General features: G+C 42.6%; 2 protein-coding genes across 3 annotated transcripts in view; one reads left to right on the plus strand and one right to left on the minus strand.

Annotated features, from left to right (window-relative positions):
* Positions 1-9704, minus strand: part of Copa (COPI coat complex subunit alpha) — a 45238-nt gene extending 35534 nt beyond the window's left edge. For both annotated transcript variants that reach the window (XM_046429079.2, XM_046429078.2), the window contains exons 1-4: positions 9548-9704; positions 5923-6036; positions 4440-4513; positions 1186-1266 (exon numbers count right to left, since the gene is read on the minus strand). In XM_046429079.2, coding sequence (XP_046285035.1) covers positions 1186-1266; positions 4440-4513; positions 5923-6036; positions 9548-9587 — 309 coding nt within the window. In that variant the 5' untranslated portion in view covers positions 9588-9704. The remainder of the gene's footprint in view (positions 1-1185; positions 1267-4439; positions 4514-5922; positions 6037-9547) is intronic.
* Positions 9705-9739: 35 nt separating this feature from the next.
* On the plus strand, positions 9740-25701 carry Ncstn (nicastrin). The gene is made up of 17 exons (XM_046429080.2): positions 9740-9898; positions 11146-11250; positions 15419-15542; positions 15945-16066; positions 16484-16629; positions 17633-17783; positions 18103-18212; positions 18947-19099; positions 19695-19799; positions 19948-20025; positions 21033-21205; positions 22757-22859; positions 22978-23073; positions 23371-23458; positions 23715-23869; positions 24143-24355; positions 24896-25701. Exons 1-17 carry the CDS (start codon positions 9814-9816, stop codon positions 25016-25018), a joined length of 2130 nt encoding a protein of 709 aa, XP_046285036.1. The 5' UTR covers positions 9740-9813; the 3' UTR covers positions 25019-25701.
* Positions 25702-25819: the final 118 nt, after the last annotated feature.

Below are 25819 nucleotides of genomic sequence, written 5' to 3' on the forward strand. Positions count from 1 at the left end.
AAAAAAAAAACCAAGGTTTTTCACAACACATTCCAGGCAAGGGTCTTGAGAAAGTACTTTATGGTAATGACAAGTAACTTCTACCTATAAATTATCTTATTGAATAATTATCATCCCCAGATGTTCCCGGTGCAATTTTCTCATTGTCTCCTATTCTATCCTAAGTTTTAAGTTTTTAAAAAGGAAATAAAGTAATGACTGGGGCTGTAGCTCGTAGATCACTTGCCTTACATGCATGAGGCACTAGGTTTGAATCTCAGCATCACATAAAATAAATATTAAAAAAAAGGAAATAAAGTGTACTTAATCTGTATATACTTGTTTATTTCATTATATTCTAAATAATTTAAGAGATTTAGTTTACCGGAGTCAAAAAATAGAAACAGTAGGCTGGGATTGTGAATCAGGGGCAGAGCGCTTGCCTCCAGCATGTGAGGAACTGTGTTCAATCCTCTGCATTACATTAAAAAAATAAAGACTGTGCCCATGTATAAATTAAAAAAAAAACAAAAAAAAAACAACAGAAAAAGTTAATTCTACTAGCAGAGAGTTATAGGATGACCTAGCCAGGCTGAGAGTAGATTAAGAGGCTCGAAGTCTCTAATCTGTAATCCCCTGTTTAAATCTACGATACCTAACAGTTCAAAGAAGGCAGTAAACCTGGTTAAGTGAATAGGTAAAAGTGAGAAGCCTATGATTGTTAACACTTCAAAGTGCCATCTTTGCCTGACCTTCTTTCCAGGCATACCTATTACTTACTAAGAATACCCCACATGAGATTAATCTGCAAACTTTGGTTTGCTAGCACAGCAAACTTGAAATAAAATCCCTATTTTTCCCTACAAAGAAACAACGAGGGGCTGGAGATGTCACTCAGTGGTAAAGCGCTTGCCTAGCATGTGTGAAGCACTGGGTTCGATTCTCAGCACCACATAAAAATTAAAAAATAATTAAAAGAAACCAATGACTTCCTCAAAGAATCCATCAAATCCAATTAAATTCAGAAATAAACACAAGTGATTTCTTTTACAGTAGGAAACAACGCAGAAAAAAACACCCAAAGATCCTAGAAGAGCCACACAAATAATATAATTCTTTTATCAAAGCACACGTTCTTAGAATCCAGTAGAAGAGTATGGGTAAACTATAGAATGCTCCATAACTAGAGGCATCATGGCTACTTACATGATGAAAAAACGTGGTGCGAATATAATCCAAGTGTCCAAGCAATGTGAAGAGACAGCGCCGAAGTTTGTAATTCCAAACCTGCAAAGACAAATATATCTACCTAAGGAAAAGGATGTAAGGGTCTTGAAGCCAGATACAGAGATGCACACCTGTAATCCTAGCTACTCAAGAGGCTTAGGCAGGAGGATCTCAAGTTTGAGGTCAGCCTGGACAACTTAACAAGACCTTGTTTCAAGATAAAATAAAAAAAACAGGCCAGGGATATAGCTCAGTGGTAGAGCGCCGGCCTAGCATGTCAAGGTCCAGTGTTTGATCCCCAGTACCACACACCAAAAAAAAAAAAAAAAAAAAGATATTCCTGGAAATTGAGGAGTGAGGATCTTGGGTTGGCATTTCTAAATAGGTGGGAAACTTGACAAGGAGTCCTATTTTAAATCAGAGGATGAAAATATAGGTCAGCTAAACAATGTGAGGGAGGAAGGTATGTGTGGGAGTGCTGGGTTAGGGAAAGCTAAAAATAAAATTATGAAAAGGGGACTAGGGATATAGCTCAGTGGTAGAATGTTTTGCCTAGTTTGCACAAGGCTCTGGGTTCAATCCCCTAGCACTGCAAAAACAATCAAGCTACAGAAATGTCTTCCTTTCTTTGGGGAGAAACTTGTTCTTTTCTTTTTTTTGAGACAATGTCTTGCTATGTTGCCCTGGCCTCAAACTCCTAGGTGCAAATGATCCTTTTGCCTTAGCCTCCCCAGTAGCTAGAACCTGTAGAGGCCATTTATATAAATTATAGTTTGTTGGAGCCGTTAAGGCAGGGAACCCATTCTTTCAGGATCCTGGGTGAAAATCCCCAGGTTCGAGAATGCCTGGATCATGCAGGCCCATCTTAGCTCACAGCCTTAGGATCAAACAGCCTCCCCAAGAAACAAGATCCCCGGCTACACTGACACCTCATACCTTGATAAAGCAAGCAAGGGCTTTTTCTTTGTTAGAAATCAGACCCTTCTGGTCAGCTCAACTGGTCATACCCCTGCTTTAAAAATATTCTTGCCTTTTTGTCTTTATTTTCTGATATATTACTTTCATAGCTTTTATTTCACAGCCAGCCCATCCCTCGGATGAGTACCCATTCCCTCACACATGTGGAATGTGAGTGAGCTGGGACTAGCCCATGGCATGCACAACTGTGCCTGGCTTGAGAAATCATTTTAATAATAGGAAACTACTCATTCAGTTAACTTGACACTTCTTCTTTCTAAGGATATAATTATGTTCTCATCTTAAACACAGGCCCTTGGTACTTCACCTATCACTTTCAAAAAGTAGATTTATGATTCCAAAGGAAAGAGTAATATAATACACAGCATCACCTTGACTCCTAATTTGAGGGCAAATGATGCCCATACGTTTGGAATCTGTACTCACCTATCATACTTATAAACTCGAACTCATTAATATGAAAATACTATATGGCTCAGTGAGGCTGAAGCCCCCAGTACTGCCAACCAACCAACCAACCAACCAACAAACAAACTCATTTTAGGAAAAAAACTGTTTTCTTAAATGACAGTCTTTTCTTTCTTAAATTATAAGAAACCATTTTTTTTTTGGTAGTACTAAGTATTGAACCCAGGACCTCACACATGCTAGGCAAGTACTACTCTATTACTGATCCACCCATCCAGCTACCATTTTTGATGCATTTTGAGACAGAGTCTCATCAAGTCACCCACGTTGGCCTTGAATTTGCAAAATTCCTGTTCAGCCTCCTGAGTAGCTGGAATTACAGGCATATGCACTGTGCCCAGATCTAATTTTTTGCATTGCTTGAATTGAACCCAAAGTCTTTTTTTTTTTTTCAAATATTTATTTTTTAGGTGTAGATGGACACATGCCTTCATTTTATTTGCTTATTTTTATTTGGTGCTGAGGATTGAACCCAGAGCCTCACCCGTGCTAGGTGGGCACTCAAGCTCTAAGCTATAACCCCAGCCCCTGAACCCAAAGTCTTCTGCATGCTAGGCAAGCACTTTACTATTGAGCTATACCTGTAGTTCCCCAAGTTAAGAAATTTTCTTTTTTTTGGTACTGTGCTGCCCACCGGGGTTACTTAACCACTAAGCTACATCCCCAGCCCTTTTTATTTTTTTATTTTGAGATAGGGTCTCACTAAGTTGTTTAGGGCCTCACTAAGTTGCTGAGGCTGGCTCAAACTTGCAGTCCTCCTGCCTTAACCTCCAGAGCCCCTGGGATTACAGGCACGCACCACCACATCCAGCTCAGGATCAATCATGATACTCAGTGTTCATCACTATAAATAACAAATATTTTATTTAGAAATGTTATAATGAGGTAATATTCTTAAGGGTCTTTGGAGCTCTCAGCTGGAATGAACTTCCACTAACTAACCCTAGGATTTAGTGCCTAAATATAGAAATGGAAAGAACAATGTTTCCCATAATTCTAATACCACTTTTCTCCATGGGTATCTGTCATTTTTCCTCATCACCTAAGTTCTGCTATATAATCTACAATGCATAACTTCTGAAGTAGCTTATGAAAAACACTTTTTTTTATGAAAATTTAACTCACATGGTTGGATATAATTAGATGTAATGAAAGTGGCTTATGGAGGTAAATAAAGACAATTTTGATTGATTGATTGGTTTTGTACTGGGAACTGAACGCAGTTCAGGGGTGCTTTACCACTCAGTTATATCCCCAGTCCTTTTTTATTTTGAGACAGGGTATTCTAAATTGCTGAAATAGTAAAAATTTACTTACATTATTTCTAAGTGTGTTATTTATAGTGATGAACACTGAGTATCAAGACTGGTCCCGAGCTGGATGTGGTGGCACATGCTTGTAATCCCAGTGACTTAGGAGGCTAAGGCAGGAGGACTGTGGGTTCAAACCAGCCTCAGCAACTTAGCAAGAACATGTCTCAAAATAAAAAATAAAAAGGGATGGGGATGTGGCTCAGTGGCTGAGCGGCTGGATTCAATCTCTGGTATCAAAAAAAAAAAGAAAAGAAAAGAATAAATGTTCCTTGAGAACAGAAGCCAGTTCTGAATTCCCAAAAAAGAAATATATCTGGTACACAGTAAGGATTCAATAAGCATTTACTGGATAAATGCTCTGGATGTTGTTAAAAGCCTAATTCTGCATAAGTGAGTTGTTCTGACTTTCAGAAATTCTCAAACATTCCCACATCCTTCTGTCTATTATTCCCAGTCATGACAGATCCTTGGTACCTTAATCTTATAATCATCTCCGCCAGAGACAAACAGTGGCTGCTGCTTATGGAAGTCAATGCCTCGTACTGGACCTGGGGAAGAAGGCAGGCAACAATGTTAGAGAGTTGTTCTTTTTTTATTGGTTCTTTTTAGTTATATGTAATAGTAGAATCCATTTTGACATAATTATACAAGCATGGAATATATCTTATTCTAATTTAGACCCCAGTACTTCTCCTTTCCCCTCCTCCTGCTCCCTTTCCTCTATCCATCTTTCTGCCATTACCCATAGTTATTATTTATTAAAATTAATTTCTTGTGGATGTACATGATGGTGAGATTCATTATGGTACATTCATCTATGTACACAGGAAAGTTATGTCAGATTCATTCCACTGTCCTTCCTTTTCCTAATACCTCATCTTTCCTTCATTCCCCTTTGTCTAATACACGGAACTTCTATTCTTCCCTGCCCCCCCACCCCTCACTGTGGGTGAGCTTCCAAATATTGGAGAAAACATTTGACCTTTGGTTTTTTTAGGATTGGCTTATTTCACTTAGTATGATAGTCTCCAGATCCATCCACTTACCAGCAAATGCCATAATCTCATCTTCTTTATGGCTGAGTAATATGCCATCATGTACATATACCACAATTTCTTTATCCTTCCATCTGTCAAAGGGCACCTAGGTTGGTTCCATAGCTTAACTATTATGAATTGTGCTATTATAAACATTGGTGTGGCTGTGTCACTGTAGTATGCTGATTTAAAATCCTTTGGATATATACCAAGGAGTGGGAAAACTGGGTCAAATGGTGGTTCCTTTCCTAGTTTTTGAGGCATCTCCATACTCCTTTCCAGAGTGGTTGTACTGGTTTGCTATTCTAACGACAATGTATGAGTGTACCCTTTCCCTGCATCCTCACCCACATTTACTGTTACTTGTATTATTGATTATTGCCATTCTGACTGGAGTGAGATGGAATCTAAGTGTAGTTTTAATTTCCATTTAACTAATTGCAAGAGATGCTAAACATCTCATTTTAGAGAGCTGCTCTTTCAAATCTCTACAATGATTCCTATTTGGAATTTTTCAGTTCTATCTATTCCACATCCTTTAATCCTAAAGGAACCTATATCAATCAAGGCTTAAACTACTCCAGGGGATAGGGAGAGGGAGCATGGAAGGAATAGCCGAACTCCAGATAGGGCAGAGGGGTTGGAGGGGAAGGGAAGGGGCATGGGGTTATGAATGATGGTGGAATGTGATGATCATTATTATCCAAAGTACATGCATGAAGACACGAATTGGTGTGAATATACTTTATATACAACCAGAGACATGAAATGTTGTGCTCTATATGTGTAATAAGAATTGTAATGCATTCCGCTGTCATATATAAATTTAGAAAAAAGTAAACAAATAAATAAACAAACAAACTACTCCAGGAGGCAATAAATACCTTATCTTTTTAATTTCCCTCTAGAAACTGACTTACCATCATGCTCATCAAACTTGTCAATAAGGGTACACATCCGATAGTCCCATAACTGAATGACCCCATTGTGCAAACTGGTCAGGATCCAGGGTCTTTTGGGATGAAAACTGAGGCCTGTGGGGAAATAATGGACAGAGCTAAGTAAGGCCCACAATGCTATTTCCTGACAATTCTGATAAGAAAAAGGAACAGTTAGATTAATCATAGGTTTGTTCATTCATTCCACATCCTTGATGACATACTGGATGACAAAGGCTTCAAATCTTATATTGTCAGGTGCTGGACTTTTGTTATATTCCTTTAAATATTGTTGGGCAACTTTTTTCTAGGATTCTGTTAAGTTACTTGGATTATTCGATTGCTTTGAGATTTGACTTTAAGTTTCATTACAGTAAGTCCATAGCAGTCTTTAATCTAAGCTCTAATTTGGAAACACATTAAGGTAATACCCATCTGATGACTCTATATAATAAATCCTCTGTAATATCAGGAAGCCTTTGCATTCTGGCTCGAAGGAACACAAACTATTCCCAGCCCTGTGTGAGCTCCAGGGGTTGTTCTACCTTCATTTCAACAGTTCTTTTCTAAGTTTTGGATAGTTCTCTCATTTACAAGTGCAGATCAGTACTCAGAAAAAGGCCTAATGGAACCACTTGCAGATCTCTAGTGTTCTCTCTGTGCAGCTCCCTCTTAATATTCTGCCCAGCAAATTTTAGCCATATTTGCTTCCTCATATTTTAAACTGTCTCCTCAGGGAGTTTCACAGTGTTCTTCCTCCTCCTTTCTCTGCAGCCTGGAAACTCTAGGCATAAACTGAAACAATCCAGAATTCACCTTGATTACTTCCCTTCTCTCAAGAACCACTTTCTTGCATTGCCTGTTGTACAGTATCTAAAAACCTTTGTTTCATACATTTTGTTCAGTTGTGCATATTTTAGTACGAAGATAAATCTGGTCTTTGCAATTCCATTGTGACTATAAATGGAAGTCCTCAGAGGTCACAAGTGTTAACAGTTTTGAGTACATCCTTTCAGATTTTTAATGTAGTTATGTATAAACATAAGCTTTATTATTTTATGAAAACAAGGATCATATTATAATAGTGTTTTGCAAGCTTCTTCTCACTTAAATATATGATACAGATCTATTTACATTTAAGTACATATAAACCACATTTTTAAATTATTCTGAGAAGATATTTAAAATGTGCCCCCACAACTACGGGGAGGCTGAGGCAGGAGGATCACAAGTATGAGGCCAGCTTTGGCAACTTGGCAAGACCCTGTCTCAAAATAAAAATAAAAAAAGGGGTGCGAATGTAGTTCAGTGGTAGAGTGCTTATCTAGCATGTGTAAGGCCCTTAACTCAATCTCCCTGTATTACCAAAAAAAAAAAAAAAAAAAAATTCTCCCAATTTTTGGCTCTCAGAAGGGCCTATTAAAAATACTTCTAGGGCTATGGTGTAGCTCAGTGGCAGAGCACTTGCCTAGCACGTGTTAGGTACTGGGTTTAATCCTCAGCACCACATATAAATAAACAAATAAAATAAAGGTATTATATTCATACAACCACAAAAAAATTTTTTAAAAAAATACTTCTACACATAATCTAGGCTATTTGCATTAGTACTACTTTAGGCTAATGACCTGAAACTGGGATGGCTCAGGAAGAGAGCATGTGCATCTAACATTTTGGTAGACACTGTTTAATTACAAAGACACTATTAATGTACAGTCTCATCAAGAATACAAAGGCACCCATTTTGCACATGTTGGCTAACACAGGATATTATCAATTTTTTGTTGTTTTACAAATCCAAGGTACATCCCTAAATGTTATCTCACTTTTTGATTGGTTTTTTTTTTTTTTTTTTTGCATTTCTTTAATTACTAACTGAGGTCAAGCTATTTTCATTAATTATGGAATATTTTGTATTTCTTCTTCAAAATCATCTATTTTTAGAGTAGATTGTTCATTATTTTGTCTTTATGATATATGGTAACATTCTAAATGGGTATGGACCCTCAAATTCTTTGACATCTTTTTTCATTTTTACTGCCTAACAAGAAATTAAAAGAGTTTTTAAAAGACAATAAAGACCCGTTTTAACCATTCAGACCCCAGAATTCACTCATTTGGGGACAGGTGACAGCAATAGGGACTAAACCTGAGGTTGCTCCATCACTGAGATACATTTGCTGCTCTTTATTATTACTTATTATTTATTTTGAGACAGTTTCACCAAGTTTTCCAGACTGGCCTGCAATTTGTGATCTTCCTGCCTCAGGTGGTCTCAAAAATCCTTTTTTGTTTTTCCTTTATTTGTTTGTTTGTTTGTTTGTTAATACTCAGGATTGAACCCAAAGGCTCCATCCCTAGCCCTTTTTGAGAAAGGGACTTGCTAAGTTGTTGAGGCTGACCTCCAACTTATGATCCTCCTGCCTCAGCCTTCCAAGTCATCTGTGCCCAGCCTAGAAATTATTTATTTATTAGCTTCAGGTGGACACAATATCTTTATTTTTATTTTTAGTGGTGCTGAGGATCGAATGCAGTGCCTCACGCATTGTAGGCAAGCGTGCTACTACTTGAGCCATATCTCCAGCCTCCTAGAAATTCTTAATGGTACCCTTCAAGATCAAGATTCTCATGACACCCAGAAACTGGTCAAAATATATTCTCATATTAATTATCTTTTTTTAGCCTGAGTGTAGCCAGGCACTACAATAAAAAATTTTCCATATTCTTCTCATTTTAGTTTTCTCTAGAAGAGAGTATTAATTACCCTCGTTTTAAAGATGAGAAAGCAAGGGATTAGAGGTGTTAAATAAGTGGCCTAAGGTCATATGGCTTGTTAGTGGATGTTTCACTATTTCAAAGTAAGCCCACTTGACTCCAAAGAACAAGTTCCTAATCACTCTGCTATGCTGCATCTTTCTAAATATTCCAGATATACAGTCCCAGTTCTCATTAGACCTTACTCTCTGCTTTTCTCATTTTGACAGTCTAAGACACAACTGTGATCTCAATCATTTGCCCTCCAAAGAGATTTTTTGGGGGGCTATTTATCCGAAATTCCAATCTAATGTCTTTTATCTAGCAACCCTCTTAATCGCAGACTTTATTGGGGCTTACGGGCCGTAATGCCCTATTTCCAACTAGGCAATGAAGTTCAATCGAAGTACAAGATGTTGAGATGGCGCAGACAAGCCTCCGACGTGAAGTAACCGAGTACTCATCTTCGAAAAAGCTACTGTGACAGAGGTCAGTTCCCTGGGCCTCCCTGTATAATTCGGTCATCAAAGGGCCATCGGGTCACAGAGCCTTGGGAGCAGAACAAGTAGGGAGCACAGCCCCCAGGAAAGAAGGGGAAGAGAAAGAATAGAGAGTGGGTAATAAGGAATCCGCTGAGGTGAGGGAACCATTCATAGGTAAATCAGAGCCCCGGAACGCACAAAGTAGAGAAGACTGCAAAGCCGCCCGCCAGAACCAACTTCTCCTCCTGTCCTCCCCGGGGTTCGCCCGGTAGGCCCAATTCGGCCTGCAAGTCCACCCATTTTCTCTTTTTCCCGTGGCGGCGCCGCCCGCGACATCCCTCCTCTTTGTTCCCCCTTTACTTTTCTACTACCTTTGACCCGCGCGCTCTTGGTCTCGAATTTGGTTAGCATCCTTCAGGCCTCCGACCACTACGCCTGATTCCTGGGACCCTCCACTCCCTGCTGCCCTTCGGACGGCTCCACGTCAGCTCCCTCCTCCTCAGCTCCCGGAAGCCCCACAAGACACGAACTTCCGGTCTCTAGAACTCCGGACCACAGAGACGGTGCAAGTGGCTGCCTAGACAGGCCGCTACTCGATTGAAGGGACGCCGAGGCTTCCGCTCAGCTGATAAACAAGATGGCCACGGCTGGGGGCCACTCTGGGGTTGACCTGGGAAGCCTGACTCTTTTTCGCCTTCTGTCTTTCTCCGTTCTACTGCCAGGTGAGGTGTCCCCGCTCGTGAACTTGGCTTTCTAAGGGTAACCCTCCTGTTCCACCCAACCACAAGTGCGGGGTTTCCCTTTTGGTCCCGGCTGCCCCTCTGTCCCCCCACTCTGTAAATCCTCTTTCTCTTTCGTTCCCGCAACAGAAGTTCCCTCTTTACTAGGACCTTCATCCCTGTCCCTTGAGGCACGTTGTGTCGCTTCATTCCCTTTTCCAGGCCTCTTCCTGGGTTTTCAGTCTACTTGTCTCTCACTTCGTCCCGATGCCTTATTTCCCCCACAGCTCCAGCCAAAGGGACAGGTTTGAAAGTTCAGTTTCCTTCCCAGCCTTTAGACTTTGTGAGACCAAAAGAGCCTTCTTCTTGGGTATTGTAAGGCACTTAAAAGGTACACAGCTCTCATTTCTTCCTATGTGGATTCCACCATAAACTTGTGTCCCTGTGTCTTGCCTCAGTTTCTTCTCATCAGTAAAGAGAAACTAAGGAAGGTAATGGATACTCTTAACTGTTAGGACCGTGAAGTAATGATTTAAGGACATTTATGTTTTATAATTTGCATAAATGTTAGCGTACATGCATTTATTTTCTGGAATATGACTTTCAACTTGGTTGAGCCCTCAAATACAGACCTGCCTGTGTAAAATCATGATTGTGCCTTTGCAGAAATTCACGTAGATTTAAAGATTCCCAAAGAAGAAACTGTAGCTGCCCCACACTGTAGGAACACACAAATGACCTACTGGTGTTAGATTAACTGAACAGGTGTGTAGCATAAGATTTCTCCCAGTTTTGTTCAGACTCCTGGGAAAAATCTCAGAAAGGTGTTTCTGTTTTCTTGTTGTTCATAATTTGCATTCTTAGACCAGCACTCTTTTATTCACTAGTTAGTAATATAAATACAGTATAGAAAAGCAGAAAAGAAGTCACCCATGAAACCAGAAGCTGACACGTCTAATGTCAAACACCTTTCCTTTGACAGATCAAATTTCTTTAGCCTTCACTGTCAATTTTTCTTTACAAAATTTGTAAGAACCTTCTAAGGTACACAGCAGGTACTTGACTGAGCATTTATCTGTTCCATCAATGTTCCTAAGTATTGAAAAGAATGGGCATTAGTCCCATTTTTTGAAAGTATGATATTGAATGATTTATCCAAGTCACAAATCAAGCTAATGACATGATAGAGTGTAGTTCTAGTTCTCTTGATTTCTTCTAACACTTTTTAAAAATCATTTTCTTTTAATCAGGTTTATGCAAGGGAAATTCAGTGGAAAGGAAGATCTACATCCCCTTAAATAAAACAGCTCCCTGTGTCCGTCTGCTCAATGCCACTCATCAGATTGGCTGCCAATGTGAGTTGAGATTGGGATTTGTGTTTGTGGTCACTGATATTCCAGTTTGTGCCCTGGATACTAAGAAAGATCCATGTCATGCTTAAGAGTCTTGGTACTCGGATTAGATTATGTGAGAAGAAGATGATAGAGAGCCATCTGTCAAACCAGACAAGATGGTTAATAAGAGCTAAAATTCAGTAAGTGCTACATGCCAAGCATTTTACACATGCGTCTCATTTAACCTCTACAAACCCTGTTATTGCCATTTTACAAATGATAAAACTGAGATTTAGAGAAATTGAATAATTAGACAAGGTCTTGCTAAGTTGCCTCAGATTTACAGTCCTCCTGTCTCAGCCTCCTGAGTTACTGGCATTACAGACATGTGCCCCCACACATGGTACATTGTACTGTTTTCTAAGGAGAAAGAAATTTCATATTGTATGGCGTTCATTCATTATATGTACTCTGAATGATCATTTTGAAACCAAAATGGGCTTCTGAAATTCAGTGAACTAGCTGAAGAGAAAGCACTGAAAATGCCAAATAGTTGTAAATGGAATTAGTGAAGCATTTGGATTTTTTGTTGTTGGTGTTTCTGGAATTAAACCCAGCACCTCATGTGTGCTAGGCAAGTGTTCTACCACTGAGCTACATTCCCAGCCCTAGCATTCAGATTTATCTTTCTTCTTTGTAAATGTGTTCTAAATTATGACACCATAGTTCTAAAAGCTGTAAAAATCACAAGGAAACAAAGTTATGTTCCAAAGGCTGAATCCCTTTATCTGCTGCTTGAGCCACTATAGATTTTGGTCTTTCAGTAGCTCTGTTGGAATGTAATTTTGCAGGGGCTGGGTTGTGGCTCAGTGGTGGAGTACTCTCCCAGCACGTGTGATGCACTGGGTTCAATTCTCAGTACCATAGAAAAAATAAATAAATATGGGTATTGTGTCCATCTACAACCAAAAAATTTTTTTAAAACAATATAGTTTAGCAGGTTGGCAAGAAGCTTATGGTCTGATCTTTGTTTCTTCAACATCAAATTGCTTACCTCTGAATTTCAGTTTATTTCTGTCTTGCACAAAACTGAAAGTCAAGCAGTCTTGTAGATGCTTATTGATGATGCTTAATAAATAGCATGTTCTCAACAGTGCCGTGTGATTGCCTGAAACCTTCCAATTTGGTAAAAGGAAACAGTACTAGGAAGAAAGGGACTTGTTCAGGGAGGCAGTTATATTTTTCTACCTGTCCTTCCCTGAGCTAAACTTAAACACAGTTAATTGTACCATGACCCTGCTACAGGAAATTCTGAGAATGGGTTGATTGGTTCCAAAGAGTCCCAAATAAAGTTCTTGTTGGATCTAGTTTCTAAACTGAGTTTGTGGATGAAAGACAGTCAGGTTCATAATGGGCTGGGATCAGACTGATGAAGTTGCTAGAACCTCCATTGTAAGTGCAAAGGGCCAGGACCTCATTGTCCTGGAGTTGGATGCTAAGAAATCTCCTTTGGAAGTGAGTCGTTCTGCATGTTCTTCAAGCAGCTCTGTGGGAAGCATAGCAGTAGCCTCTAGAGGCAAAGGTAAGGACCAGGACTGACACCGACACCGAAACAAAGGGAGAGGCTGGACTCTGGCCACTTCCTCATTAAGCTCTTGTTTCCTTTTCAACCTAGTTATTTCTAAGTCTTATTTCACAGTGTCTGTGCATTCTTAGCAGGCTATTCCTTCTTTAATTAGCTTTGCTAGCATAATAAAACTAAGGAGAAAAAGTGAGATCCAGATTTTATTTTCTGGTTATTATGACCTGCTTCTATTGGATCCTTAAAGCACTCAAAGGAAGCTATGTGTAAGTTTCTTTCCTTCCCTCCCCTCCTCTATCCCCACTTTGTGAGATGAGTAGGGGTAGAAAAGTTGTTCCTTGCTGAAGGTCCAGAGAGAGTAAGCAAGTTACTTAAGACTACATAGCTGGAGCCCAGATTAGACTCTAGGTTTCTTTAGTCCAGTATTATGGCTCTTCTCCTTCCTGTATTCCCTGGATCTGAAGTTACATATTTTTAAATTTATACCAGCTTTTCCTTCTCCCATGTTTTAAGTGCTATGGCAAGAACTATTTTTGTTTATTTGTTTTGATTTTAGTTTTGTTTTACTTAGAACTTCCATTGGTATCTGAATACTAATTGAAGTGGTTCCAAACTCTTATATTCCTCCCTATTTTACTATTATCACCATTAACGTGAACTTGTTACATATTTATTATATATAAGCCATAGTTGAATTCTGGGGACTCTGCCTTCATGTTTAGATTTTGTCAGATCTCATGGGAGAAAAATCCTGCTTTGGTAGCATTGGGGAAGTGCTTATAGTTTTTGCCTCCTATCAAGTGCTAGTAAGTGTTTTTGTACCTTTGTCTGGAAGCATAGTTCTCATGCTGGGCTGTGAATAATAAAGAACTACATGTGTTATGTTTTGAAAAATACATGTATCTGGGCCTTACCATTAGCAATTTTAATTTAGAAGATCTGAGGTAAGCGTCTATATTTTTTTAAACCCCAGGAATTGAGTTATATTGCTCATTGGTAGACTGTGTGCTTACTCAGCATGCATGAGGCCCTGGGATTAGTCCCTAGCACTGCCAAAACAAAAAAGAAAAAACAGAACTTCCAAAATGATTCTGTTATACAGTCAGAGCTAAGAACTACTGCAAATAATTTATGAATAACACATTCAACTTCAGTGGGGGAGAAGACTGACAGGGAGACCCTAGGATGTCTCTACATGGATCCCTAGAGATTTGAGGGGTATTTCCAAGTGCCTTGAATTATGAAGAATTCCATAATTCTACATTCTGGACTGTGGACCATCCTTCCTCTGGAGCAGTGCTTCCCAATATTTGTCACATCATGAGATGCACAGAAATGTTATTGGTGTGGCCTCATTTGTCTATATGTGTAGAACATCCTGGAGTAAACAGTTAGCTTTTGGCTATAGGTGACCAGCCTAGGGACTTTGGAAACCCTGGATTCCCAGGAAGGAAGCCAATCAATATCAGCACATTTATAAAAAATTTTTTTTGATACCAGGGTTTGAACTTGCTGGGATTACAGGCATGCATCACCACACCTAGCTCAATATCGGCACATTTCTAATCCATTCAAGACCTATTAATTGAGAAGTTCTATTCTAGAGACCTCAGAGTTCTTAATTAATCTCACCTAATATAATCCCAGCAGCTTGGGAGGCTGAGGCAGGAGGATCACAAGTTCAAAGCCAGCCTCAGCAACTTAGGGAGTCCCTAAGCAACTCAGTGAGACCCTGTCTCTAGCAGTGGGGAAGTGAGTTCAAGCACCCTTGGGTTCAATAATCACTACCCAGAAACAAAAACCTCGCTTAAAACTGGCCGGGAGCAAGTAAAAGTCATCTCCAAAATAGTAGCAAGGAAATGGTGATCCAGGAAGGCTACTGCAGCCAAAATCTACACATTTTCACAAAGAAAGATTCAGAGCTAGAGATCTGGACTGGGGGTGTAGCTCAGTGATAGAATGCTTGTGTACTGTGCATGAGGCCTGAGTTTGATTCTCAGCACCACCAGGAAAAAGAAAAAAGCCAGATGTGGTCGTTTACGCCTGTAATGTCAGCAAATTGGAAGGTTGAGGGAGGAGAATCGTAAGTTCAAGGCCAGCCTCAGCAATTTAGCAAGACCCTCAGCAATTATCGAGACCCTGTCTAAAAATAAAATTAAGGATGTAGCTCAGTGGTAAAACACCATGGGGAAATGGGGAAATTTTTTTTCCAAATGGGGAAAAAAATCCTTCAAAACCAGAAGTCTGAGCTACAGATCTAGAATCTGGCATTTCCTGGAGACACATTTAAAAACTTGAATGTCTGCTGTTCCAGAATCTTATGTATATGGCTAAGTGAGGTTGTTGGAATTAGGCAAAAAATGATCACAGAGTCTTTCTGTTTAATAAATAAGACTGCTAGTGAGGCCTTTTGGGCTTTTTTGTCTTCCATTCCTTCCTTCAGATGAACCTGGAGCAATTCAGTTCTTCAATTGAAGTCCAGAAGTGGCTATATTCACTCAAACATGTTTTTAATATCTTTAGGGTTAAAAGATCTGCAAAATCAGTAAGGTAAAGTCGGAATGGTCAAATGTGTGAATTTTAATTCTATCCGTTCTCTCCTGGCAGCTTCAATTAGTGGAGACACAGGGGTTATCCATGTAGTAGAGAAAGAAGAGGACCTGCAGTGGGTGTTGACAGATGGCCCTAATCCCCCTTACATGGTTCTGCTAGAGGGCAAGCTCTTTACCAGGTAAGAACTGGATATGACTACTGGGAAAATAGATCCAGAGAAAGAAAAAGAACAGTAAACAGTCCTCATATTTGTGAGGTTTCCCTGACCTGGTTGGGGAAGGGGCAGAGTTGGTCTTCAGAAGGGAAGAGGTACTAGCAAAGGGAATCATCCTGGTGACCTTAAAATAGCACTCTAGTGGGTAAGGATTTCAGAGAGAGAGAATTGCCCAAGGTAGGTGAGATTCGTCCCGAAAATCAGATTGGGCCATAGTCTAGACTGAGAAATTCAAGGCCAAAAAGGAAAGAAGCGGTTAAGGGTTTTGATTCCTTTGTTCTCCATTCATTTCCATCCCAAGGACTAGGGTACTAGAATGTCTGCTACCTTCCTGTTTCCTCTCGTGGCATTTCTTCTCTATTCCAGGGATGTAATGGAGAAACTGAAGGGGAGAACCAGCCGAATTGCTGGTCTTGCAGTGACCTTGGCCAAGCCCAGTCCCACCCCAGACTTCTCTCCTAGTGTGCAGTGCCCGAATGATGGGTTTGGTAAGAGCCTCAGGAGAGCCCACTGTCATCCAAGGCTCATTGTTGCTTCAGTCTCAAGTGTCTGTGGCAGCACCAGGAGAGGGTATCTGGTCTCCATCTGTGTGCATCATGAGCATCTGACTCCCAAATGGAAAATAGTGTTTCTTTGTCTTTGCCACTCATCCCTTCCCTCTCCTCCTTCCCCTACTTCCACTTACCTTCCATCACCCTTTCTTGTCACATGCTTAGATCCCTCATCTGTCAGCCTAAGGTCCCCTGATACCAGTGTGTCTATTTTAGTGTGGGCAGTGATAGATTCGTTGTTTATGTGAGTTGCTGCCTCTTTTTGAACTCTTAATCTCAACTCTGATGTCCTAACCCTCCTCCCTAACCTGGTTCTAAACCCCCATTTCTCCCAACCCCTCTTCCTCCCTTCAGGCATTTACTCCAACTCCTATGGGTCAGAGTTTGCCCATTGCAAAGAAGTGCTATGGAACAGTCTGGGCAATGGCTTGGCTTATGAAGACTTTAGTTTTCCTATCTTTCTTCTTGAAGACGAAAATGAAACCAAGGTCATCAAGCAGGTAAAGACTATACCAGCTCCTAGCAATTCTAATGAGAAAGAGGATTATTTTTCAGGCTCTTCTCTTTAGATGGAGGTTAATTTTAATATTGGTATACACTTTGAAAAACAGTTGCTACAAACAAGAACCAAGAAGTTTATTTTCCTTATATTTTTCTCTTCTATTTCTCTCCTCTCTGATATCACAGCATTAACAACTTTTAGACTAAAAAATATATATATAAAGAATATTTGAAAGAATAATATGATATGGGGCCCTAATTAAGTACCAGATGAGCTGGGTTCACACTTGTAACCCCAGTGAGAGCTGGGTTCACACTTGTAACCCCAGTGACTTGGGAGGCTGAGGCAGGAGGATCATGAGTTTAAAGCCAGTCTCAGCAATTTAGTGAGGCCCTAAGCAACTTAGTGAGACCCTATCTCTAAATAAAATATAAAAAGGGCTGGGGGTGTGGCTCAGTGGTTAACCCCCTAGGTTCAATCCCTGTTACCAAAACAAAACAAAACAAAACAAACTAGCTGAATAGCCAGGCACAGCAGTGTATGCCTGTAATCCCAGCTACTTAGGAGGCTGAGGCAGGAGGATCACAAGTTTAAGACCAGACTCTGCAATTTAGTAAGACCCTCAGCAACTTAGTAAGATGCTATCTCAGAATAAAAAGGGCTGGGGATATAGCTCAATGGTAAAGTGCCCCTAGACTCAGACCTCAGTACCCTCTGACACGTGCACACACACCCCTACACACAGAATAGTGGCTGAAGCTCCAGATTGGGCCAGGCCACTTAGGATGGGATAAGTTCATCTGCTCTATTGAGGTCATTGAATCTGTGTCACTTTGCATCTATTAAGGAGTTTTTTTTCTTTATCTATAGATCCTATGGTTGTACCAGGACACCTATAGCTCAGGGACAGATGTCTCCCAAAAGGGAGTGACTTAAGGATGAAGCTGGGAAGTTAGGGAGGGATTCCACAGATGCTGAATTGGGTCCATCTGTCCTTCCAGTGCTATCAGGATCACAACCTGGGTCAGAATGGCTCGGCACCAACCTTCCCACTGTGTGCCATGCAGCTCTTCTCACACATGCACGCTGTCATCAGCACTGCCACCTGCATGCGGCGCAGCTTCATCCAGAGCACCTTTAGTATCAACCCAGGTAAAGCAGGTCCAAGTTCTGTTGGGTGTACTGCAGTGGGGGCACAAGGGCCTGCCCTGGGAATGTTGGCAAGACCACAGCAGGGAAGAGTAGGCACAGGCAGCAAGTGCTGGGTAGGAGAAGCAGCAACAATTTGAACATTTTAGGCAGCTTGTACCTAAAGGAGAAGACAGCAAAGAAGCTAACCTGGAATAGTTGGAGACAGAGATAATAATCCACAGAGTCCACAGGGCTCTGGTCAGAAAGGTCTTACAGATCTTCTTTATAGCTTCTGTCTCCCTTAGTCCAATTGATCTCACGGTGTTTGTGTCTTGCTCAGAAATCGTCTGTGACCCCCTGTCTGACTACAACGTCTGGAGCATGCTTAAGCCTATAAATACATCTGGGGCCTTAGATCCTGATGACAGGGTTGTGGTTGCTGCTACCCGGGTAAGTGTTGGCCTCTGATCAGCACGAGCAGGGCTGACACAGAAAGAGTGGCAGGGCCTGGTGTAGTGACGCACACCTGTAATTCCAGCAACATGGGAGGCTAAGGCAGAAGAATCACAAATTTGAGGCCAGCTACAGAAATTCAGCAAGACCCTATCTCAAAATAAATAATGAAAAGGGCTGAAGAGGGCTGGGGTTGTGGCTCAGCAGTAGAATGCTCACCTAGCATGTGTGAGGCACTGGGATTAATCCTCAGCACCACTTATAAATAAATAAAATAAAGGTATTATGGGGCTGGAGTTGTAGCTCAGTGGCGGAACACTTGCCTTGTACACGTGAGGTACTGCGTTTGATTCCCAGCACCACATATAAATAAGCAAATAAAATAAAGGACCATCCACAACTAAAACAATATTTTAAAAATAAATAAAGGTACTGTGTTCAATTAAAACTAAAAAAAATTTAACAAAAAGCGGGGGTGGGGGCGCTGAGGATGTAGCTCAGTGGTAGAGTTCCCCTGGGGTCAGTCTTCAAGCCTTTATTGGGCATTTTCCAACTTCTGAGTTGCTACATTGGGAAATCTCAAATGGAGAGGGATGTGGGTCGAGGGACTACTGGGTTCTGTCCATTGCCACAACACATGAATATTCTCTTGGTTGGACAGGAAAGGGATTGGGCCTGGTCCTCATTTCCAGTTTAAAAGTGTACCTCCCTTTGTCTTCTTCTGAACTCAGCTGGACAGCCGTTCCTTTTTCTGGAATGTGGCTCCAGGGGCTGAAAGTGCTGTTGCCTCCTTCGTCACTCAGCTGGCTGCAGCTGAAGCTTTGCAAAAGGCACCGGATGTGACCATCTTGCCCCGCAATGTCATGTTTGTCTTCTTCCAAGGGGTGAGGCTTTTTTTCCCCGGGGTGGTGTGGCAGGGAAGGAGGTAGACGGCAAAGATGGGAGTGACTATTAGTTGGGGAGAAGAGCCTCAGCATTTGACCCTTCTGTTAATCAGCCCAGAGCTTTTGAATGTTCCTTTGTGTCTCTCCTTTGAGGATCTTTATTTTAGGAAGCCTCTGTGTCCTGAATTTGATGTGTTACCAGCCCCTTTAGTTTCCCACTGATAGGATCTATTTGAGGCTTCCTTTTACTCTTATTGTCTGGACCCCATTGTGGCATCCTGCCGGTCCCTTCTGGCACCACAGCCCGACCTTGGCATAAGACAGTGGCAGCTGAGGCTGAGTTAGTAGAAGTAGAGTCAAGAAGCAGACTCCTAACAGCTAATGTTTTTGTTGTTGTTGTTTTTTAAAGACCTTGGGAAGGCTGTTTTCCCGCTTCTGGACTTGAGAAGTCCTCTGATACACACATGGGAGGGACGGTCATAGCTGGGAGATGGAGGAGCCTTCCTGCCTATAGCTTTGACATTCTAGCTTTTCTCGAGGCTACCCTAACCCTTTTAAATTTTTCTTTCCTTTTCCACCCATCTCCAACCCTCAGGAAACGTTTGACTATATTGGTAGCTCAAGAATGGTCTACGACATGGAGAAGGGCAAGTTTCCTGTGCACTTAGAGAACATTGACTCATTCGTGGAGCTGGGACAGGTGTGCATCTCATTCTTTCACTCCTGTCCTTCCTCCTCTTTTGTCCTTGCTACAGACACCACCCTCCCCTTCCTGTGACTCCTTTCTCTCAGGCGTGGGCCAAAACTGGAGGCTGCCTGTAAATGTTGCTTCTTCATCCTTCTTCCAGGTGGCCTTAAGGACTTCAGCAGAGCTCTGGATGCACACAGACCCCATGTCTCAGAAAAATGAGTCTGTGCGGAACCAGGTAACCCAAATATGGACCCCACATCCCAGCCTCTGCTCTGTCCCCATTAACCCTGGTGCCTCAAATTAAGAAAAAAAGTTAGCCTGGGTGTGTCTAAAGGATGAACAACACAGCTCGTACGGCTCGCTGGGAAAAATGGCAATCTCAGTGACATCTGGTTGGCTTCTTGGAGTGGGTAGTTCTCTGATCATTTGGTGCCTAGCAAACTACCACTGCCCACTAAGGACAAGTAGAACACTAGCTCCCTTCTCTCCTTGACCCTTGTGTATCCCGTTGACCAGGCCACCTGCTTCTGTTACATTCCCACCCAGATTGTCCTCCATTTTCCTCCCTACTTGTTCTAGACACTTCTCTCTAGCAGGTCCAGCTTTAAACCTGCTTTTTACCATGCAGTCCTGTTCCTGCCACTCCAGGCTTGATATCATTCCTTCTCTGGCCTCCTGTGGCACTTGGAGACTTTTTTACGATTTGCCCCCTCCAATTCTGCACAACAAATAATAAGTGAAACATTCACTGAGGATAAGGCAGAGTCCTAAGGACACTAGGTTTACCTGTAAATATGGGGAAATATAGGTACCTTCTTTCTTCCCCAGTTTCCTAACTGTAAGGAAAAAAATTGGCAGAGCCTAGGCATGGTGGCACACACCTGTAATCACAGTGACTTGGGAGGCTAAGCAGGATGATCACAAGTTCAAGGCCAGCCCGAGCAACTTAGTGAGACCCTGTCTCCAAAAAGAAAAGAAAAGAAAGAGCTGGAATGTGGGTCAGAGGTAGAATGTTCCTGTGTTCCATCCCTAGTACTGTTAAAAAAAAAAAAAAAAAAAAAGTTAAGAACTATAAGAAAGTCAGAGAGCCTTAGTTCCAAAAGGTTTAAGGGCTGTGGATCTAGGAGAGCATGGAGCAGCTCCCTACACAAGGAACCCAAAATGTAGAATGCCCCAGACCTGAGAGGGGACCTCCTACTTCCCATCTCTTCGTCCCCTCAATCAGTAATCCTTGCTCCTCAGGTGGAGGACCTCCTGACCACACTGGAAAAGAGTGGTACTGGCGTCCCTGACATCATCCTCAGAAGGCTGAATCAATCCCAAGCCCTGCCACCCTCTTCTCTGCAGCGATTTCTTCGAGCTCGAAACATCTCTGGTGTTGTTCTGGCTGACCACTCTCATTCCTTTCATAATCAGTAAGAGTCACCTGATCCCACATCCTCTTCCTTCTGAACAGGAGTCTCTTCTGTAGTCTGGGAGAAAGGGTACCATCTCCCCCCCCACACCCCCCCGCCATAACACCTGCTCCCAAACCTCCAGGCAGTTTGTGTTCTTTGCTCAGTGTCCTGTTCACATCAGACCTAGCACCCTCATTGACTTGATGTCTGTCTTAGATAAACAACCTCAACCTTGCCCTTTCCTAGCAGCCATCCTCCTGTTATGGTTCCTTCTTCAGGTTCTCCTGGGGCCTGAGTACCCCAGGGCAGCCAGCAGAGGGCATCATCTCTAACAAGAGCATGGAAAGGATGGGAGGAGGATTCCTCCGGGGGAGAACAGAGAGCTGTCCCTGTGTGGGTCCCGCCCAAGGGCACCACAGATAGTACTCTATGAAATAGAACATGTCCATGCCAGATTGGTAGGTGCACATGATTCCTTGTGCTGAGGGGGCTCCAGAGATAAGAAGTGAGATGCTGTTTGTTTCCTATTTCTTGGTTACGGGTATCCTCAAACTGCCCCTAGCATGAGGCCAGGGATAACAGGAAACTTCTCGTAGGCTGATTGCTAACTTACCAGCCTTTTGGGGGCTACACGAGTTTCTCAGTAAAAACGCTTTGGCCCAGGTTCTCCGAGCTAGCAAAGTAGCCCCTTCTCACATTTAATCAGGAGAGTGACAGTTCTGTTGTCAGCTATCTTCTTCATGTCTTTCCTTGGCATCAATTTGGAGTAAGGTATGGTTCATCATTTGAACACATTTTGGATTTGATTATGTGGCTGGCTTGACTAGAGCAGGGATTTATTAGTGGTAAAGGCTGGGAGCTCTCTTCTTCTCGCCCTCTTTTAAAAGCTAATTCCTTGGAGCTTCCCAAGGACCATCATGGTGATTATTTATTTTGCCATGTTATATATTAGTGTGTTTCTACATATCTGGGCTATACCTGATCCTAGTACCTGCTAATCCCCCCTCCACTCCAGCCACCGACAATAGAAATGTTTATTGGAAAATCACACAATTGCTCTGATGATGTGTGGCAGAAATATCTGGAAATCTTCTTAGCCATCCTCCTATGTCTCTAGCCTAAATGATATTAGGAGAGTCTCCTGTGGTTAAAGATCTCAGTTTAAACAGGGCGCACGCCTGTAATCCCAGTGGCTCAGGAGGTGGAGGCAGGAAGATTGCAAGTTCAAAGCCAGCCTCAGCAAAAGCAAGACACTAAGCAACTCAGTGAGACCCTGTCTCTAAATAAAGTACAAAAATACGGCTGGGGATGTGGCTCAATAGTCGAGTGCCCCTGATACCCCACTCCCCCAAAAAAAGATCTGTTTATTTACCTTTTTTACCTTGTCTTTGTATTTTACCACTCTCACCTTCACTCCTACCTCCCCATTCTCCATGCCTTCTTTAACCATGGATCCTAATTTTCTCCCTTCCTCAATAATGAAAGATAAAGTGAATGCCTCACTAGGAAATAGGAAAGGGGAAATGCCCTGGTTGATATAGCCAAGGCTTATGCTGGCTCTTCTGACAGCTACTACCAGAGCATTTATGACACTGCTGAGAACATCAATGTGAGCTATCCTGACTGGCAGAGCCCTGAAGAGGACCTGAACTTTGTGACAGACACTGCTAAGGTAGCCCTTACCCAAGTTGGGTGGAAACATGGGAAACACAGCAAATGAATATGTTTAAATGTTGCCACTTGAGGGTAGAAGAGGTAAGCCGTTCAGCCACTTCCCTCACCCACTGCAGGCCCTGGCAAATGTGGCCACGGTGCTGGCACGAGCACTGTACGAACTTGCAGGGGGCACCAACTTCGGCGACACAATTCAGGCTGATCCCCAAACGGTGAGAGCAAATGGGCCCCCACTTCTTTCTGTCTCTGTTTACACAGCAGGCCACACTTATCCTTATGTCTCTTGCCTAGCCTCCTAAGTTTTAGAGTTCAGCATGCCTGTTGGTGCCAGGAAGGATGATGCCCCAGAGAACTCTTGGGTGGGTTTCATCTGTCACCTTGCGGGCCTGTGACTGTCTCCCAGCTCCTGTCTGGTTCCTGCTCCTGATTGATCTTTAATTCTTTCCCTGAGCTTGCTCCAAGTCATAGGGTTTTTTTTTCCCCCCCTCTTTTCTCTGTTCTAATCTTAGGTCACTCGCCTGCTGTATGGGTTCCTGGTTAGAGCCAACAACTCATGGTTCCAGTCTATCCTCAGACAGGACCTCAGGTCCTACTTGGGTAAGCATCTGATATGAGAAGGGAGACCCTTAGCTGAGGAAAGGTATAGAAAAAAAGGCATCATTTGGGTTTAATCTTTACCCTTTTTTCTCTTTTTCTTTCCCCCCTGTTTCTTTCTTTCTCCTGTTGTTTGTTGGATCCTCTTCTCTTAACTTTCTTTTCTGGCTTCTGCCAATTGGGGGCTCTTCTTATTTCTGTCTACCCTCACCCCATCTTCCACCCATCAAATCCTCCCTTCCCTTTGGCCTGCAATCAGGCGATGGGCCTCTCCAACATTACATCGCCGTCTCCAGCCCCACCAACACCACTTACGTTGTGCAGTATGTCTTGGCAAATTTGACTGGCAAGGTGATCGGCCTCACCCGAGAGCAGTGCCAGGATCCAAGTAAAGTTCCAAATGAAAACAAGGATGTGAGTGGTGGTGGGTGTCGGAGGTGCCTCGGGACTCCTTGCCTTGGGAAAGTTGGAGGATCTCCTAAGCCCAGATGGACCCAGGGGATTGGGAGGGAGGGGTGGAGGGACACTGCCCCGTGAACCTAAGGGTTGAAGAGGCAGTAGCCTGGATAAAATTGGACTACTTAAAGGGAAAGGGACTGCAGCCAGTTAGTGAGTTGGAGTGGTACTGATGGGGAGGGAGTAGGAGGATCAACCCAGCCCTGTGTTGTGGCCCATCTTCCTGTGCAGCTATATGAGTACTCATGGGTTCAGGGCCCTTTGAATTCCAATGAAACGGATCGGCTCCCCCGGTGCGTGCGTTCCACGGCTCGACTGGCCAGGGCCTTGTCTCCTGCCTTTGAACTGAGTCAGTGGAGCTCCACTGAATATTCCACGTGGACTGAGAGCCGCTGGAAAGATATCCATGCCCGGATATTCCTCATTGCCAGCAAAGAGCTTGAGGTGAGATGAGACCAGAAGGGAAATGGCAGAGATCTATTTGACTTCTTTCTGTTGTCTCTTGTCTTGTACCCCCTTCCATCTCCCATTTACCCCAGATTTGTGGCAAATACCTATTGTAAATCTGTCTTGTTGAGAGGCGGTTCTTCCTTCACCATTAGAGAAAGCCCCATGTATCCCATAAGTTCTCTCATAGCCCCCACTCCCACCTGGCGTTCCCCATCTGGCACAGCTGGGATGAGTCAGTCTAACATATTGAGCCTGTGTCATTAGTAAATCATTAATATAAGCACCAGGAAAGAATCAAAGGCATGAGTCCTGCCTTCCAGATACTTAAAATCTAAGTAATGCAAGATGGAAGCAAGAACAGAGATACTTCTTCCTTCAAATGAGGAAAGTTAAGTGCAGATTGAGAAGATGTTGCCTGTGCTTGTTCCATAGTAGGTGCTTGATGCCAGCACCAGAATTCAGCCAGCCTGTCTTCCCAGTTATCCATAGTTGCACTGAGTTCTGATAAACCATTTCTCCTTCCCTCACCTGCAGCTTATCACCCTGATGGTGGGATTCGGCATCCTCCTCTTCTCTCTCATCGTCACCTACTGCATCAATGCCAAAGCTGACGTCCTTTTCATTGTTCCCCGAGAGCCAGGATCTGTGTCTTACTAAGGAGAACTCCAGCTTACCCTGGCAGCTCTGCATTTCACTTCCTACATCATTTGTCCCACTGGGAACAAACCACTAGTTTGTCACTGGAACCTCTCTGGGCCTGTCTCAGATTGGGATTAACATAAAGGAATAGAACTGTCCAGAAGAGACAGGAAGAAATAAACAAGTGGCCTCCCCTCCTCATCTCCCCCTTCCCCAATACCTCCTCCTTCCCTTCCCTGCAAGATTCTGGGATTACAATAGAGCCTTCCTGTTTCTGTTTAACTCCAGAGTCACCAACTCTAATTTACCCTTCCTCAGGATGACTCTTCCCTTCCCAGCCTTCCCTGTACCTCCTTGGTTCCCTCTCTTGCCCTGACCCCCCACTCCCAACTACTGCTCCTGACCACCTTCTGGACCAGGAAGGGGAATGTGAAAGGTTGAACATCAGGATCAAACTACAGTGAACCCCAAGGAGGAGGATGGGGTTTTCTGGGCTGAGCCTGCTGTCTCCTTCCCACTGCCCTTCCTAGGTCCTCAGATGGCACGTTAGGGTGGGCTTGCTGCCAGGTGGGTATCCCACTTCCAGCCCACAGTGCTCAGCTGTACTTTTTATTAAGCTGTAATATCTATTTTTGTTTTTTCCTTTTTTTTTTGTAAATATATAAATAGTGAGTTTCATTAAAATAGATAATCCTACACAACATGTACTGTCAGCTGTTATTCTTCCCAGACCACCTGAACTGGAGGTCGGTGACTCTGCATGCTACCACATTGGCCTCCAGAAGACCCAAGGAGGAAGGCCTTGGAGCACCCTCTTGT

Source organism: Marmota monax, unplaced genomic scaffold (genome assembly GCF_021218885.2).
Source record: "Marmota monax isolate L192 unplaced genomic scaffold, Marmota_monax_Labrador192_F-V1.1 WCK01_AAM20220418_F8-fsc00145, whole genome shotgun sequence".
In the NCBI taxonomy this organism is placed as follows: Eukaryota; Metazoa; Chordata; class Mammalia; order Rodentia; family Sciuridae; genus Marmota; species Marmota monax.

Coding starts and splice junctions, on each gene's coding strand:
- Ncstn (XM_046429080.2), top strand. CDS start 9,814: ATGGCCACGGCTGGGGGCCACTCTGGGGTTGACCTGGGAAGCCTGACT. Junction 19,800..19,947: donor CATTCGTGGAGCTGGGACAG/GTGTGCATCTCA, acceptor TCCTTCTTCCAG/GTGGCCTTAAGGACTTCAGC. Junction 23,870..24,142: donor TTCCAAATGAAAACAAGGAT/GTGAGTGGTGGT, acceptor CTTCCTGTGCAG/CTATATGAGTACTCATGGGT.